Source organism: Aulonocara stuartgranti (genome assembly GCF_965226115.1).
Source record: "Aulonocara stuartgranti genome assembly, chromosome: 7".
NCBI lineage: Eukaryota > Metazoa > Chordata > Actinopteri > Cichliformes > Cichlidae > Aulonocara > Aulonocara stuartgranti.
Window position 1 is genome coordinate 51578855 of NC_138945.1, and position 18110 is coordinate 51596964.

Genomic DNA, 18110 nt, shown 5'->3' on the forward strand with positions numbered 1-18110 from the left:
TTTACACAAGTAAGAAAAATGACTCATGTTTATTAAAGGATGCATGTTTACACAGTTCTAGAAAATTAGGACAAATTAAGTGCAAAGCTGTACGGGTAGTGGCAACTTCAACCTTTTACAAAAAGACAGGAAAAAGGGAGAAAATGCCATCCTTGCTATATTACAGAAATTTATTTTCTACAACTTCATAACCCACATTTTTACTGACTGTGCATTACTTACAAGAGAATATGTCAAGACTATGCAGCACAGCTGTAATGAGCGTAATGGGCTGCATCAGCCTCTATACACTAAGATTTCTTTTTGTGACTGGGTAGAAGCATTTAGAGCAAATCTCACCAATTAAGCCACTGCTCAGCAAAAGCACAGGCACCCGCTTATATGTGAATCATCAAACCCCAAACTACTCACTGTTGGCCACTGCACTAAGCACAATTTTAGTAAAGGTGTAATTAAAGTGCCTCTGCCGTCCCCTGAGAAAGGAGGATATTGGATAAACTGCTTTATCTATGCCGCATCAAACAGCCTGCCAGTTTGGAGTTTCCAATCAGGCCACAAAGTTAGTCGACGTTTAGGGAAATGTGCTTGGTTTCCTGGAACAGAGTCGGTGTTTACGTGTGTATTCTTCTGGCTACAAGCGGCACCACGAGTTCATGAGTCAACTCTGGGAACTCAGCCATTAAAAGAAAAAGGGGGAAAAAAAAAAAAAAAGCTATTCTGACAAATTGCCCAGATAGCAGTTGTTCCCTTGGAAGTGCGAGACTCGCTCTTCTAATGCTCTGGTGAGCTTGAATGTGCTTCTGACTACTGCACATTTCTGACAGGTGATCTGTAATCCTCATTACCAGTTTACTGCCTGAATCAATACATGCCATAAACATCCACACCAACTAATCAATTATCTCTCTCCCAGTGAATCCAAACATGCACTTCTTCATTTGGTTGGTATATTTAACCCAATTAACATTTTTGTTTGGTGCAGCCCACTTTTATTTAGATGGGTTTAAATTATGAGAGAATCTCATGATTATGAGATAGCGGGGGCGGGGTATAGATCCTGGAAGCTGGGAAGCTCTAATCTGCCTTTGGTCCTATTTACACGTTGCCTGGGTTAGTAAGTGTCATAAGCCATCTTAAACATGTACTTGATTGGACACTAGTTTGTATATAATGTTCTTAACAGACTTTTTATATCTTCCTCTTCTCGAATGTATCCATGACATAAATATTAAAATGCTGCCTGCTGTAAGAAGCTGAGTATTTACGCCTGACATCAGTGTGGAACGTCGCCAGCTCGAGTTTAAAATGTTCAATTTAGAGATTTCTGACCTGAATGAAAGGAAGCATTAGTCTGTCAATTACCATCTGCTACATGGGTGTTGATTTTTGTATACAAACAAGATCTACCTTGTCGGTTAAGTAAACCAGGATGGTCTTTTTTTAAACTTCCTCTAAGAAAACAAAAAGAAATTCTCTTTGCAAATCAAACTTGTAATTCTGATGCGTAGGGTGATGAGCAGTCGAACAATTTTTGTTAGTGCAGCTCCAAGTTCTAAATAAAATGTGTGACATGTTTCTGCTTCTGGCACGGCGATTCTGGCACAAACTGACTGCACTGGTCACCACGCTGCAACTTTCAAGTTCTACTTCCAGCCAGTTTCTTTTCACCTTTGCCTTTTCTAAACACGGTCACACACTGACACTGCATAGGCTGCCGCTGTCCATCAAGATTTGTGTCGCAGCTCAAACGGACTGAAAATGAACAAAACTGCGGCGGCATCCAGAGGGGTCGATGAATTTCACAGGTTGCGTTACCATTAGTTGTTCTGCTCTGATTAGCATTCATATGTAAAGAAGAGCAAATTGCTTTCCCCCCCCCACACACAAGTGCACTGTGGACTGTGACAGTTGAGTTGATTCTCTTTTAGCGTTACGGCTCAGTGCTCATAGTATAAGCTTTAATCTTCTGCAGAGGGAACTAGATTGAATGCCATTATTTAATCATGCACTGCAATAGATCCTAGCATATTGACTCTGGTTAAACATACATAGACAGATCATATTTACACGGGCTTTTGGGGAAACGAGCGTGAAGTCGTTTCTGGGCCGTTTCCCGCTGACATACAAATCATCTTAGAACTTGTTTACATAGGTAGCCGAGGAAAATGTCGAGCATAAAAGTAATTCAGTTTAGTGGGAAGGCTTAAGATAGCCAGGGTGCCAAGTCTAACTTCACAGTGGCAAGAGAGCCGAGAAGAAAATGTTTTGCCAAGTGTGTACCCTGCTTTGAGACACACATTACGAGGCTAAAAGGATAAAAATATTAAACTAGGCAAGAGTGGCTGCTCTAAGGATAAAAGGAGCTGATGTCATTTCAACTATCCTACACTATCATAAAAGTCTCCAATCCTATCAATTATTACATTCTGTGGTAATTTGATGGTGTTACACAAACACAAACCTCAAAGTGCAGTAACGTTTTCTTTCATAAATAATCAAGGAATGAATGCCAAAGTATTTGCGTAAGAGCCTCACATACGTGTTAACAAGCAAAGTAAGGTAAAGGGATTAAATTCTCCAAACACAAAAAACCACTTCAAACTATGTAAACCTAAAAATAAATGTAAACCTAAACTGAAAGAAAATGAGTCACCACTCTGTTAAATGGCTCGGGATTTTAGGAGACGATGAAAACGCATCCAGTATCTATGTGGTGTCCCTTTTGATGTGCGCACCACCTACAGTGGTGCAAAGACAAACTCCACATGCAAAGACTCATGTTGCAGTCTGAGCACGGGCGAAAATAAGTTCTTTTTTCAATTTTTCTTTTTAATGTATGTGTGTGTGTGTGTGTGTGTGTGTGTGTGTGTGTGTGTGTGTGTGTGTGTGTGTGTGTGTGTGTGTGTGTGGTCAAACCCATGTCAACATCTTAAGATTTTAGCACAGCAAAAGAGAGAGAGAGAGAGATGTAGTTACTGAGGGTTGGTGGATGTGGCCTATCTAATATTGATGTCACAGTACCAGAGTTAGGGCTGGGCATCAGAATGAAACCTCTGGGGCAAAAGCAGAACTGTGGCCCTGGTTTTGACTGGCTCATCTTTTTTGGGGGTGGTTAGGTGGGAGAATAATCTAACCGGAACTAGGCTTCAGACTCCAGATCTTCTTGTCCTGCTCCTTCGGTCGTGTCACCCGTCTCAGGCTCAAGCAGCAGGAACTTGCCATCATTGGTTAGAGGCATGTTCTTCATTAGCTGGGCCAGAGCTTCCGGGTCCTTAAAAATGTTAAACAGATTTGCTGAGGAACAATATCCTTAATTTATTTTATACCATTTTTTCCCCAACTTTCATCAGCTTTGTTGGCTACAGTTACTCAGGATCATGGTTTGATGTTTGATAGCAAGAAAAAATAATCTTAATCAAAACATATATTGGTTGTTTTTAAAGCTCAAAGCAAAAAGATCTAAAGTTTTACATTTTTTAAGACGTTACCTTCTTAGCTTCTGTAATCTCCTTTGCCAGGTTTATGGTGTAACATATCTGTGAATAGACAATCACATATAGTGTGTTGATATTATATTACATTTAACATGTTCTTCTACTTGAAACCGAGTTGTTGGTTCTGGGTTGTGAACCTTTTCGCCCTCCGTGTTGCTCTCAAAGACGAAGGCGCTAAACGATGGTTCTCCCTCCTCGTCTCCATCGCTCCAGTCTCTGCTTTCAACCACAAATCCCATCAGCCTCCCATTCTCCTGGTGGGCTGCGAATTGACACACTTCTCCAAGCTGGAACTGAGAATAAATAAAATAAAAACTGAGAAGTGTCTTTTAAAGAAGTTCAAATACAGAAAACCTGACAGGGCTCAATAAAAGAGCAGCTGTGATACCTGTTGTGATACTTACACTTAGTCTTGTAACTTGAGTCTGTGGGTCTATCAACCTGTTCAGGAAAACAAAACAAACCACAAAAACACTGAAGTCATACTCAGGATTTCTATTCTGAGAGTGTTAAAAAAAGAAACCGTGGGTTACGTAGCAATTCAACATCACAAAGTTTGTTCTATGCTGCCAATATTCATGCTTCACAGGGTTCCTGCTTCAAGCTTCTTTTTGTCGTTTACCTCAGGCAATGACCTACGGCAACTTGCCAACTTTAAGATTGTGTTCCTGTGGCATCTTGACATTCTTTTGTTTGTTTGTTATTTTTTCAATGGCTCTCACTTAACTTCAATACATTTAAAGTTATGTAAATGACTTGTGCTGCCTTGGTGCTACAGACAACTTGGATTTGCGTACACAAGATGAACGAACTTCAAGTTCTCCATAAGTGCTTTGCATGGCGTGCTTGGCTACAGGAAACAGACGTAGCTGTGATCAAGGTCCAAACCAGACTATGTCACTCAGGCTTTAATGCAGTAAATGTAAATATAAAAAACACTGACAACCGCCAGCGTCTCAGCTTAGCCTCAGCCTCCCAGTAGATGCACAGACCTAGGTCGCATCTTTCTGTTTTATGTGTTTACAAGATTTTCAGAAAACCTGACCTGCGATTTGAAATGGATTTTTACTATCAACTTGACAATCCTACATCGTTGCGCTCTTGACTTTTCGTGTTCACAAAATTGGGTGTCCACACTGCCCGTCTGGCTGCCCACACAGCAGATTAACAACAATACATTGTCAACCTTTTGCAGCTGAGGTGTAATAAAAACTAAAATTAAAGTATTATTTTATTTTATAAAATAAAAATGAAACTATTGGAAGAATCAAGGTAACCATGAGTTGAAAGAAAAACACTATGAATATTTTTTTTGACCTTTTTGCACATGTACCTGCACCACTGAAAAGAACTTTGTTTCTATATCAACGAGATATTTCCAAGTGCCTCAAAACAAGTCCCCATATCTGTCTCCAGCAGGTTCATATTGATGTAAAACTTATTAAAATTGTGCTGAAAGTCTACCTGAGGCTACTGCTGGTGACCATGAGGTGGGCCTCTGTGGTCCTGAAGATGTTGTGAATGGCTCGGGCAGCCAGCACCTGCCTCATGGCCTCGTAGATCACTTCCTGATTGTCGCCGCAGCGAACCGCCATGGAGCCCAGGAAGCGCACAGCGAATACCTGCTGAAGCAGGGAGTCTGCAGAGACAGAAACATCATGCGCAAGCTAAATATGTCAGCAGAATAAAAGCACAAGGACAGTGAACAAAGAAGTTGACCGATGACAACCACACACTGAGGTTAAGGTGAACTTAAAAAGTACTTAAAAGAGAGTGGACTATTAAAGTGCACTTAGAACAGGAAATTGTTACCATCAGTATCTGTCGAACAGTCGTCTTCTGTTTCTCCAAATGGGTTTGTGCGTCTGTCGGGATGGGAGCAAACACCAGCAAGAAAAAAACAATTAAAGCACTGCGCTACACAATTACGAAGCTATTTGCTTCCTGGAAATGACGTGAGAACCACAATGAGACCAACATTTAGGAAATTAGTGTCATCGCCCACCAGTAACTCGCCCCTGTCTTTTGCAAAAACACAAACAAGCACCCACACAAACTTCCTGTCTCAGCTGGGCTCTCACCTCCCCCCAGTTCTGTTCTGGTCCTGAAATTCGGACGCAGGCAGCATGATGTCAAACTGAATGGGTGTCCCTGGGGCTATTAGGTCCTCTGGTTCTGGGGCAACTCCTGTTTTCTGAGAACCACTGCTGGTAGTATGAACACCTCCTGGCTTAGCTCTGCAGAAATTAGACAAAATAAAGATGAGTTCTAATGAATAAACCAAGAACACACCCACCCACCCCCACCAATAAAGGATAAGACAGATTGGAAAAATGTGAACCTAATACTTCAGTCAGCAGCAGCCGTGAAATGATTCATGGAGTGTCAGTGAGGGGGCAAAAATCTACAATCCTCAAGAGAGGATTTCACACTGAAAATCCTAACAATGAAAGATAACTACTTAAGGCAGACTTCAAAGTGTATTTCTGGTCTTCCACCAATTCTTAAACTTGCTTTAAAAACATGAACAGAAGGAAAGATTACAGCAAACAAAACCCACCCTCCTCTGTTTAAAAGAAAACACAAAGCTTAATCTGAGGGAAAGAACCCTGTTCAACAAAGGGTATTTACAGGGATGCATAAGATGTTTGGCTTTGGCCACATTTCCAAAGCTCAGTGGCACTTTTTTATTTTTTAACGTTACCCGACTTCATTTGCAGGAGCTTTTGTAGCACAGAACTAAGAAAACTGCATGTTTGTTTGTTTGTTTGTTTGTCCTTTCACCATGACACGAAACATTACATTACAAGCTTTGGATTGTTATGCAGTACTGAATGTAGGATTCTGAACACACTCTCACATAAGCTACATGCCTGACCTGTCGGGGTTGGGTGAGCCGTCTTGTCTCTTCTCAAAGCTGGTGATGGGAGTCACTGCCTGGATGGCGGTTTGGTTCAGTCGGATAGCCACAGCCTAATATCAAAGAAATCAGGGACTTTTCAGTATCTCACATACTCGTAGTTTGAGTCATTTAGGGAATATAAATGATCCTAAAAACAAGTACTTTCCAAGTACTTGTTTCATTGTCTTCAGTGTATTTTCTCAACCTCATGTTTGCTCTGTGTACCATAAGCAGTTTATTTAGTGGCATCCCTAAAAAACAGCAGATGGTTTCCTGGTTTCTATTTGTTGTTTAGTTCATATATAATTACGTATAGGATTTGAGGGATGTAATTATTTACAGTAATGTGGAATGCTAACTGGAAAAAGAAACCAATCACTGAATAATAATTAGAAATCCTGCTTTAGTAAATCTGAAAAGAAAACCTGACCAAATTCTGTCGAGAATGTTTTACGTAAATGATATACTGGAGAGCAGGTTTATTCACTGTACTAAGAGGTTTCACTCTAATTAAGAAAAATCCACCAAACAATTAACAAAAGTCACATCACTGACGAGACAAATGAGGGTGAGGTCACGCAGCTCTCCACGAACACTTGAGTTGGGAGAGAGAACGGAGGCAAATTGCACAACTTTAACAATTAGATAAACAAGAGAAGCTGCGTCGAAAATCATTCTCCATCTGCTGCCTGGCGCGCTAAACTTCATTACCGGCTCTTCTGGTAATTCTATCCAGCCCACTCAAATTCTCAAACTCGGAAAAAACAAACAAACAAAAAACCTCACTCAGTCCAACAGCTATTCACTAGAAATCCTGAAATCTTGCTCTTGAGGTGATAAAACCATAATTTCCAGGTCTATAACAGCGCACCTGTTAACGGTGTCTGAAATCTATGTGAAACCCCCCAAACGATTACCACGGATGAAAAGTAAGCGCATAAGAGTGAGGGCAGTTTTGGATGCAGTTATTTCATTATTAGAGAATGTGAAGAATAAACATTTGCAAAGCAAATATACAAGATTCTGGGACTGAATACCTCTCAAGGCAAAGACAACTGAGATACTGTGAGGGCGTGACAGAGTAAAGGTTTGTTAATCTTTACTTGTTATGTTACTTAAATAGATTAAACATTCGCCAGTTAATGTGTTAACTGGATGTGTGTTAATGTCTTAAAATGTTATCCTTAAATGACTGGTTAATCGTCTTTTATCTTATTTTTATTTTTTTAAATTTAAACAGTGTGTATCTGTGCTGGTTAGTATGAAATTTTTACCTCTGGGTTGTCAGTCAGGTAGATCTGTCTGGAGATGTTGTTCACAGTGCAAATCCACTGAGAAAGAAACAGAAATTACTACATTAAGGCTTCATCTAGCTCAGGCACAGCGTGAAATCCCTTGACTGATACCAGCTGTGACAGGCCAGTCACTTGTGTCCGAGCACAAAACTTAATTCGAAAACACACAAATGAGTCTTGACAGTCTCTCCATTGTTCTATGACAGATACTCGTAGCAGCGGATAGCTTCGTGAAGTGGATGTAAAACAAAAACGAAGGTCAAATGGAGCTGTTTGAGCTGCCCCTTCACTCACTTCTTCATACTCTTTTTTGCTCTCGGCTTGTAGAATCATTGACCTGCAGAGACACAATGTTTATGTATTATTCTCACTGCTGAGCATGGAGAAACTAAAAGAAAAAAAAGTACATACGTTTTTCCTGAAGGGGAAGTTATCTGAAAACAGTAACGTCTGTCCTCACAATCCACCGCCATGACAGAGCTGTTATCCAGGTCCAGCACCATGCCTCCTGCTACAGCCCCCCGCGGCTGGCACATGAGATTCCCTCCCTGGGTGAAGAAATACAGACGATCCCAGGCTGTGGTCACTAGGCCTGTTTTACTGGGGAAGAAAAAGAAGAAACAGAAGAAACAGCGTTTGAATCAAAGCCATAAATGTAGATCCAGATCGTAAGTGTAAAGTAAGATAATGGATACTATTTGTATGCATGTATGCAATTAGCTTCGAGGTGATTTGAACAACAAAGTGGACGATTTTTATTTTTTCTTTACAGCAGGTCTCTCCATCTGGTAATTTCTCAAAGGTCATAATGACCCAGTGACCTCTGAGATTAGTCTCTTAATCTGCGCCTCAGAGGGATCTCCTAGTCTTTTTAGTGACCTTACATTCTAGAAGTAAAATTAGTGTGTCAGACTTATCTGTATGAAAGAGCAAACACAGCTCGTTATTAAACAGCCTTCACAAATCAATGATATATGTCAACATATAGGCCCCAGAGGACCTCTATCCCATCTGTACAAAGACAAAGGCAAGACATGATTCAGTGCAACAACTCCCAGTGGTTGTATGGCTACAGTAATATTTGCCACAGGACAAATTTATATGAGCCGCTTTAAAAACACATATAGATGAACTAGTCCTGTAAAAACGTCTCCTGGAAAATATATTGAACACTGAAACTAGTCTGCAATTCATAATGTTATTATAACTGAGATGCACGTGCAGCGGTAGGTTAACTTTATCCATTCATCCCCTATTTATTCCATATTTTATTCCAACATCTTGCACCACCGCATATATAAATATAAATATACTATACGTGTAGTTGTTGTCTGTATCGCCTGTTGTCTACTCTGAAAGAAATAAACAGATGTTACGCTTGTAGCAGCAGATCTATAGATGTTTACAGACAAGTTTCCCACTTACAAACAATGGAGGATGTGTATTCAGCAGCCAGACAGAAGCCTTGCACGAGCTCATATTATACAGCACAAACAGTGGGCCCTCAAAACACACCCGATGATTAGAATCACTGCTCAAAAGCCATCATGATGGATAGTGATTTTGCATACCTTTGGAAAACTAGAAAACATGACAGATTTCTGATTTAAAAAAAGACACTGTGTGCTCATCTATTAGCTGGTGCTATTTCCTGCATTGAAACATTAGTAATATTTAATAACCAGATATATGAGCACACAAACAGGGCACCTACTACTTAATTCCTGGCATTACTTGAGCTAAGATCTGACAGGCGGGTAACCTTCTCTGAATAATAAAGATTCACCTTGTTTTAATTTTTAATCCATGCAGCTTAAAGCTGTTGATAAAGCTTTAATTATGAGTCGCTTACAGCCCACCTGAGCTCACATTTTAATAATGACTCGTAAAACACATTTATGCAAAGCTCACAGAAAGATAACATCTCCTACATGATAGACACTTAAATACTTCATCCATTCATTTTATGGAATATTGCTGTGGTAATACAAACAGGATAATGTTCATTACTGATTATTATTATATATTCATGAATGCTGTTACCTGAAAGTTTCACAGAACTCAATTTTCCTGTCATTTTGGTATTTTTTTCTTTTTACTGTTTACATTTTTTGTTTTTAATAGGCAGAAATCTTCTTATCCATCTCCAAAAAAAGCACTTAAAAGCAATAACTGATTAGAACAAAACTGCACGTATCTGCTGTGGTCTGCTATATTCCTTAGAGTTCGGGTAATTGTACAGAGGTCATCTTTTTAGCTTGCACTTAATGTCTCGTCTTCGGTAATGTGAAGAATTTTTATTGAGAATCTAAAACACGAACTGCACATCCATTGTTGAAACCATGATTAACTATTTTAATAACATTTTCACACCAACAATTTTCCCCCGCTCATCATTTGATTCCACAAGTAGATCCTGAGTTGTCTTCTTTTTTTTATTTTTGGGTTGTTTTATTTTGGCTCTAAATTTGTTTTGGCTATTAATGTTGTATATGCAATTATAACGAAGCTAGGATGTAACTCAACTCTGAGTCACCCCATTTCTGATCTATACATGCGTGACTCATTTCAACTGCGCATCTGTAAACCTTCAATTTTGTACGCTCTGTTCAACAAATATTCCCAAATAAATGTCCTTTGATAAATACTTAAGTGTATGGCTCGTTTTGCCCTGGGTGACTCAGACCCTTAATACTGAGAAACCATTTGAAACAGAAAATGTTTTCTGGCCTCAGCTCTATTTGACAAGTGTTTGAGGCTGTTGGCAGTGTGTGTCATTAAACAGAATGGCATTCTGTGGAAACCTTTTCTCCGGTGTCACAGACATTTGTCAAAGACTTTGGATGTATATGAGGGAGAGACAGAGTTTGACAGCTTTGACATTTCACTAAATCACAATGCGAGCTACGCAGCAGTTTTATCCCTTGAAGCCATTAAGGAAGTTTCCTTTGCCATACATCTAGTCTAGTATAAGCTGACAACGCACACTGTCAACATGTTACCTGACATACCTTGTCTGCTGTGACAGACTTACTGTTTACTGTGTTTGGCTTATTTTTAAATGTATTTGCTGAGAGAGAGAGAAGCAAAAAAATCATTTCCTGGTTGTGTTTGGTAATTTAGGCATTCGAAATCTCCCGGAGCCACTGTGGATCAATGGCACCATCTACTGAACTGCATTTAATTTCCTGACAAAATTGGAAATGCCACTTCAGTTTGTTTCCTTTCATGGCATCCTTTAACATATTGACTTGGTAGTAAGTAGGAAGTGTCCTTAGATTTTCAGATAGGGCCATAATGAGTGTAATTAATCTTACTTCCGAATGTTGAGGTAGCCAGCCTTCTGGATAAGCGTGCGATTGACAGGCTCTGTGTCCTTATCTGGCATGTAGACAGTGTCTTCCACAGACAGAAGCTCCCTGTGGGACACTCGCATGGCCTCCGCCTCTGAGTCCAGCTGGGCCTGGATGCTGAGATGGAAAACCGAAATCAATCTAAACTCGCTCCAGAATTTTTTTTTCTCCCCCCCCTACAGAGCATTTAAATACAAAGACATTAAAAAAAAATCATTCAATACTATTATGTAGAGCAGCGGTCCCCAACCTTTTTTGCGCCACAGACCAGTTTGTGGCCGACAATATTTTCACGGACCGACCTTTAAGGTGTCGCGGATAAATACAACAAAATAAAACCAATACCGGTACCGAAAAAAAGAAGATTTATTCATAACACACGTGAAAAGACCCAGGAAAACTGAATTAATGAAAAAAAAACGATAACAAAATAACACTAAAAGCCGATAAAAACCCTGAAAACCATACACTTCACACCCGAGTCTCACTCTCGCGGCCCGGTACCAAATGACTCACGGACAGGCCCGGGGGTTGGGGACCGCTGATGTAGAGCACACACACACACACACACACAAAAAAAAAAAAAAAAAATCATAGTAACATTATGTCTTTTTCCAGTCACACACAAGCATCAATACCCCATAATACTTGCTCCAAAGCCATATTTCATCACCTCACCACCCAAAACCAAAACAGTTGTGAATGGGATTGGACTTACCTTTGTGTCATGTTGGAAACAGAAGCGAGAAAACAGTCCATCTTCTTTGACACCAGCTCAAAGCCTTTCTTAAAGAAGCTGATCTGCAAAATCAAAGATAACACTGAGCCACTTTGTACCATACTGCACATGCATGTTGCAGCTCACATGCCCATAGATTGGGCATTTATTTAAAAGGATGAAATTGTACATCTCTTTAAAGCTAAATCTGGTCTAATGAGGAATCATTTCCCTCTTTTTTAAGCACTTAATTTGAATGCTGATATGATGACAGTGAGTACCTGTGCCTGAGTGTAGCCTAGCATTGGTTCAAGCATAGCTACTCTCTTGCGATACTGCAGGGCATTGAGGGCACAATAATACTGCAGTGAGGCCTGGTGCTGCTTTCTTCTGGTGTAAGCCACCTCCTTCACCAAGTCCGCCTTCAACTATTCAGACAGGAGAGGGACATGCAAATAAGCAGCACAGCAGCACAATCTTGTACATCCAAGAAAACACGTTGATATGTTCAGCATAGCAAAAAGAGTCTCATCTTTGCACCCATTATAATGCATACACTGTATTGTGGTTACAGTCATACTCCCACGAGGAGGCACGGCAGCAGAGGATTATTTAGTTTAATCCATTTGTACTTCAAATGCTTTTAAAAGACTCCCACTGCATTAATGAGAGCATTACAGTGTTGCGTGCTCGTTTTACAGCTTGTGATCAATGAGAAAGAGAAGCTAAGAAAGCACTTGGCAGTTACTCTACCTTCTCATTTTCCTTCTTCTTGGGCAATCGACTGTACTTGACCATAGCCGCCTCATGCTCTGCACAGAACAGAGGAAAGACCGTGAGCATCAGATAGTAACTATTTCCTGTCATTTTCTTTTCTCAGACTGGCAAAAGAATGTGCTTACCATCAGTTCCAATGGCAAATATTTCCTTCAGTGTGCTTATCTCTGCAAAATTGACAAATATTATTAGAGCTACATCTACAACAGGTATTTAAAAATGCATTATCACCTAGGTTTTGCTTATGTTTTTATGAGGAGGGCTTTTTAAAAAAATCCAAGTCTGTCAGAAGCTACCTGTGAGGTCTTTCTCTCGGAACTGGATCAAGGGGAAGACCATGCTGTCAGCCATCTGGTTAGCTAGCTCGGAGTGGAGTGCATTCAGCTGGACGATACAAAACAGATTACACACATGAGGCGCCGTGCAAGGACACAAACAGAAGATGAGCCTCCCCCAAACATCTTGAGGGATTTCGGTTTAATATTTACAGTAAAATTTCTTGCCAGCAAGCTGGAAAGTTGCATTTTCAGTGAAATAGGGGCATTGTGGCAGACAATGCCTCCCCCTACATCATAATAAAGCCATACTGTGGAAGAGTACATTTCATAAAGAGAATAATAAAGCTTAGTGTTTACTCTGATACTGGAAACAGGGCTGCATATCAGACAAATTCAGCTATTATTCCCTGTGGTTATCAACAAGCCACATGACGATTTAGCAAGTTCTAAAGTTCACAAGATTAGGTGCAGTTTAAGCCTAATCTCAGTGTGAAATTTGTTTCCTGTGCATGACAAGGTAAAAGGTCAAGCAAACAATCAACGTGTGTCCTCTGAGCATATGGGTGTGTGTCATGAGTGCTGACTGGGCAAGGCTTGTGGACCCCCATGGCTGACAGTGACAGGCCCATCTGTTTTGTCTATATACGTGAGCCGGCACACCACTCCATCATCTACTCATCCATCCACCCGCCCACTGCTGTTTCCCTGTATTCCTCCATCCAGTGAGATACACTGATCAATCAGTTCCGGTCGCACAGTCTTAAAAGTCCTCTGCCCTTTTCATTGAGCTCATTTTCTCTGCCATGCTAGGGGAACGCAGGTGCAATACCCTTTGTAACATGATAAAAAAGCAACTACAGACTCCGGGATAGTTCATCATCTCACTCTTTTGCTGTGCACGCACACACCCCGCGTAAAAATACTCATAGAGCAAGAAAACTGCAAGCACGGGCCTTACCTCCCCTACAGTTTTGGCGAAGTTTTGCAGCGTGGTGATTACCTCCTCATCACCTCTTCCAAGGGCAAAATTCTAGACAGAAAAAAAAGAAAGAGCAGTGAGTTTAGACCATGAAACTGTGAAATTTGCCATAGATTTATTTAATGTGTAGGAAATGGAATGGGCTGGCATTTATATTGCACTTTTCTGCTCCTATAGAGCACTCAAAGTGCTTTAGACCACAAGCCACATTTAACCAAACATTAAAACACTCTAAGCACTTTAGCTACCTTACATCGAATCGCCAATTCACCTAACACATATGTCTTTTGATTTTGAGAGAAAGCCTTAGCCTTGAAGACACAAGGAGAACATGCAGACTGCGCTTAGAAAGACCCCAGCTGGGGTTCAAACCCAGAATCTTCTCGCTGTGAGACACATTTTAAATAACCGCCCTGTTCTGCCAGGATTTCTGGCACATCCCTTTCATTAAACAAGGCCAAAGATATCTGTGTAGGTTCTCGGTCATCAGGGTCATGGTAGAAAACACAGACAAGGTCAAAGATGGTAATAAAGCCAGTAGTTAATGTCAAGATGCTGAGTTTTAATCATAAGAGTGCTAAGAAAGTTCTGCAGTTACAGATCACTGCTGTTTTTGTTTTTTTAAAGTGTTCACATTCACCCTGCAATCCAGAACAAAGTCTACCAACAAAGGTCAACTATCCACATATGTTTCTCTAAATGAATTAACAGATTTGTGGGGTTTTTTTGCTGCACACAGGAGGAAGGACACATGCAAACTCACACACAGACAGAAAGTTCATTTCAAAATGATAAAAAAGTCTCTATAGCCCACATAGATACTACTCATAACACAGACTGCTGTCTTTTTTGTGGAATCACACGATTAAGTAAGCATATGAACCCTACTTACTTTCTTTTCGTATTCCAAAAGTTGCTTTGAGAGCTGCTCTGTGGCCAGTCCCATCTCACTCTGTGGTGGAACGAAAGAAGGAAAATAAATACATGTTAAAAAGGACTGATTACTCCTTCAAGCTCAAACATCATGCATTTTTTTTCACCTACTGAGAACATTTTAAAAAAAAAAACAAAAAACGTTTTTTGGGTGCAATGTGATTCAATATCTGTTGAAAAGCTGGCAAAAACACCAGAGGGCACCTTCAATAATGAGATACCTCAGAGAACCAGGGTTACATTAATAACACAGCGTTTAAACCACAATGTAAATATAGGTCAAAAACAAACTTGTACATCAAATGTTTTCTCCTTCATTTCTACAGGAGACAAATTTTCTGTGTGGGGCTGAGAGTATGGTGTTGCAGTTTGGTACGTTTCTCATCAAAAACAGCTCAAATGGCATCCTAAATCAAATCAAACACAACACTCTGCTGCTGTTCAGTGATGCAAAACCCCAGAATCAGCAAGTTAAATTAGAACTCATGTTCATCTACAAACTTAAGGGGGGGGGGGGGGGGGGGGGGGGGGGGGGGAAATCTCCTATTATGTGTTTGAACATGTGGCTCTGTTCCAAACAGCAAATGGAAAGGAGTGCAAGCATGCGCCTGACAGTAATTTGTTTTGGTACCTGTGCTCCGAACACCCGCTGCATTGATTGTAGCAGCTGGTTGGTGTAGTCTGTAAGCATTCCCACATCTTCCTCAAACACACTGAGCAAAGAGCGAGTCTGTGGGTACGGGGAAAAAACAAAAACATTACAGACTCTTCTGATGACTATAATGGCATGAATAGCTGAACACGAAGTGAAAAACCTTATCCAACAATTATCCCACTAACTTACAGAACTTAAATATTCTGATAACTGATCTCAGTTACTTCACAAGGTGAAAAATATCACTGTGGCTTTTTTGTTGTGGTGGATTTGCATGAAACCCCATATGAAAGCCCAGCATCCTGGAATATTGTAATGGAAACTTTTAAAACTGTTTTCTGACCAATGAGAAAAAAAAAAAGAAGAAAAATAAACTTTGAAGAACAGATATACTGTAAATAAACAAGTACTTCCGATGATAAATACTGGTCTTAACCTTAAGTCAGATAAAAATCTACACAAGTCACTGAGCTCAAGAAATGTGGGTAGCCGGATTATACTCAAGCAAAACTTAACTTAAAAACTTAAAACTAGTTAAACTAAAAGGCATACGTGTTTTACTGCAGGGTGGATATGCAAACAGACAAAATCCTGTCTGGTGAAGTGTTTTCCATAAACAGGTGCAGCAAGGTAGGGCAGTTCAAGCAGAACGGAACACACCCAGAGAGTGAAGTCTGTTTATAGTTCACTCAAACCGACTTATCCAATAAAAGGACCATGATTCATTTCACACCAACAAGACATCATGACGTTTGGCTGTATGTGTGTTACTGTACAAAGATGCCAGGTCCATTTCTTGTTTTGAGGAAGCAAACCACTAAGCAGACGGTGACCCTCCAGCGTGGGCTACACTTAAGCAGAACCTCCGAAGAGGTCAGCCCTCTTTAGGAGAGAGTGATGCAACAGACTACAGAAAACAGGATGCATTAGCTGTAGCAAGGACGGAATTCATCACCCACGGTCATGCATGAAAATGAATGCCGAACTTGGTGAATAACTTGTACACAGTGTAAGCGTTTTGTACCCTGTAAAAAATTGGCATCTTATTTTTGCAGTAACACTGCCCTGTTTGCAGACTGTTGACTGATTCCAGGGGAGTCCGATAATGGAAACCCCTCCCACATCCTGGGAATCAGGCCCAGAAGGGCTACAGAACAGAATTTAGATCAAAATAACTTGACGGCATTAGAAAATAAAACGATTGCAGGACACCGAGTCTGGTGGAGCTTTATGGCTGTGACTGACACAGGTCTAGATGTACAGCAGATAAATCATCTCTGGCAGAGAGATGGAATCCCTAAGAAGGGCGGTAGCTTTGTAAATACAACAGAGACAAAAAAAAAAGATAACCGTGACATGCTGTAGTAATGACTGGAAAGTGCAGCTACTGCTCACAGGGGGATTACAATTCTTGTAACAATGTGTCAATTGAGAACTGTCATCGACCAGTGGAAACAGACTACAACGGATACTGGATACTGTCTGGGCTAAGCTAACTTCGGCGCTCGTAACGCCTTTAATGAGACAGCTGGGTACGCAAACATGAGAAAAGAGACGCAGGCCTACCTGAGGACTGTCCTGTAAAGCGTCCTCCAGGAGCAGTTTGTGATGTACGGCCGGCATCTTGTTAGCTGTGCAGGAGAAGGGAACGAGGGCTTGAATTATTTAGAGTACGGACTCAATTTCCCAGAAACTACTGCGCGAAAGAGAAGCCGTATGCAATTGGTAGCAGGCCCAGTCATGATGTCATCTAACAGCCGGTGACCAGTAAGAGTAAACATTCTCAAACTCTGAAGTTGTTTAAAGACATATAGAGATATATATATATGTATATCTATATATATCTATATATATAGTTCAGTGTTTAAGTTGATTTTGTCCTCTGAATTATTTACGGCAAAGAGTCGGCAATAATGGCCATGTATCCTAGGAGATTTTAATGTCAACAGTGACCCCGTGTGGTCACATAAAGAATTGCAGCATTGATTTTTCAAATTTTTCAAATTTAATTAAAGGAAAAACACAAAGTTTCTTCGTGAGGTGACGGAATGTAGTGCTGTGGAGTACTACACTTTTTAGATGCAATATCAAGTAAATAAAGGGCCACTACTGCCGATACCAATATTGACAGCCACGATTTAAAGCTATAAAGCTTACGGAGTGGAGAACAGTGTCATGTTGTATGAGATAAAGCCTCCTTAATTGACAAATTCTGAACACATTTTAATGAGTTTAATAAAACAAACACACATTTCAGTTTTTCATGTATTTTGAAATTTGGTTTTTCAGAATTCTAAATGTTCCTCTCTATTTACTGTTGTTTAAATGTGCTATAGGCTATAAAAATTGATTTGACAGTCAACACAAAAGGGTTCAGACATTTTTCATAGTGGATATTTTTTTCATTTCCAAAAAAAAAAAAAAAAAAAAACCCCCAAAGAAAAAACAAAACAAAACATAAATAATGTATCCCAATTCATTATGCTCGAACTTAGAGGATAGGAACAAAGTACCAATCTGATACCTATCCCATCCACCAACCTCTGGATGGATCATCATGTGCCAGTAGAAAAACATTAGTGCGCCACTGAATTCTACTGGAGTCCTGTTTAAGTGTTGGGAGAAGGCACTGTCTGATTTATTGGACCAATGTCTTCCATAGATGCTCAGCTGGGTATAGATAACATAACATTTCTATAAAATTTATACTCATCAATCCATTTAGT

General features: G+C 40.2%; 1 protein-coding gene across 1 annotated transcript; it reads right to left on the reverse strand.

The window, feature by feature from the left end:
* Window positions 1-10: 10 nt before the first annotated feature.
* appl2 (adaptor protein, phosphotyrosine interaction, PH domain and leucine zipper containing 2) lies at window positions 11-17137 on the reverse strand. The gene is made up of 21 exons (XM_082539763.1): window positions 16951-17137; window positions 15361-15459; window positions 14689-14748; window positions 13776-13847; window positions 12836-12923; window positions 12665-12706; window positions 12516-12574; window positions 12044-12190; window positions 11763-11845; window positions 11009-11161; window positions 8103-8291; window positions 7986-8028; window positions 7671-7727; window positions 6373-6467; window positions 5576-5731; window positions 5307-5359; window positions 4959-5133; window positions 3899-3935; window positions 3632-3787; window positions 3489-3536; window positions 11-3271 (listed from the first exon to the last, which is right to left on the reverse strand). Exons 1-21 carry the CDS (start codon window positions 17005-17007, stop codon window positions 3140-3142), a joined length of 2001 nt encoding a protein of 666 aa, XP_082395889.1. The 5' UTR covers window positions 17008-17137; the 3' UTR covers window positions 11-3139.
* Window positions 17138-18110: the final 973 nt, after the last annotated feature.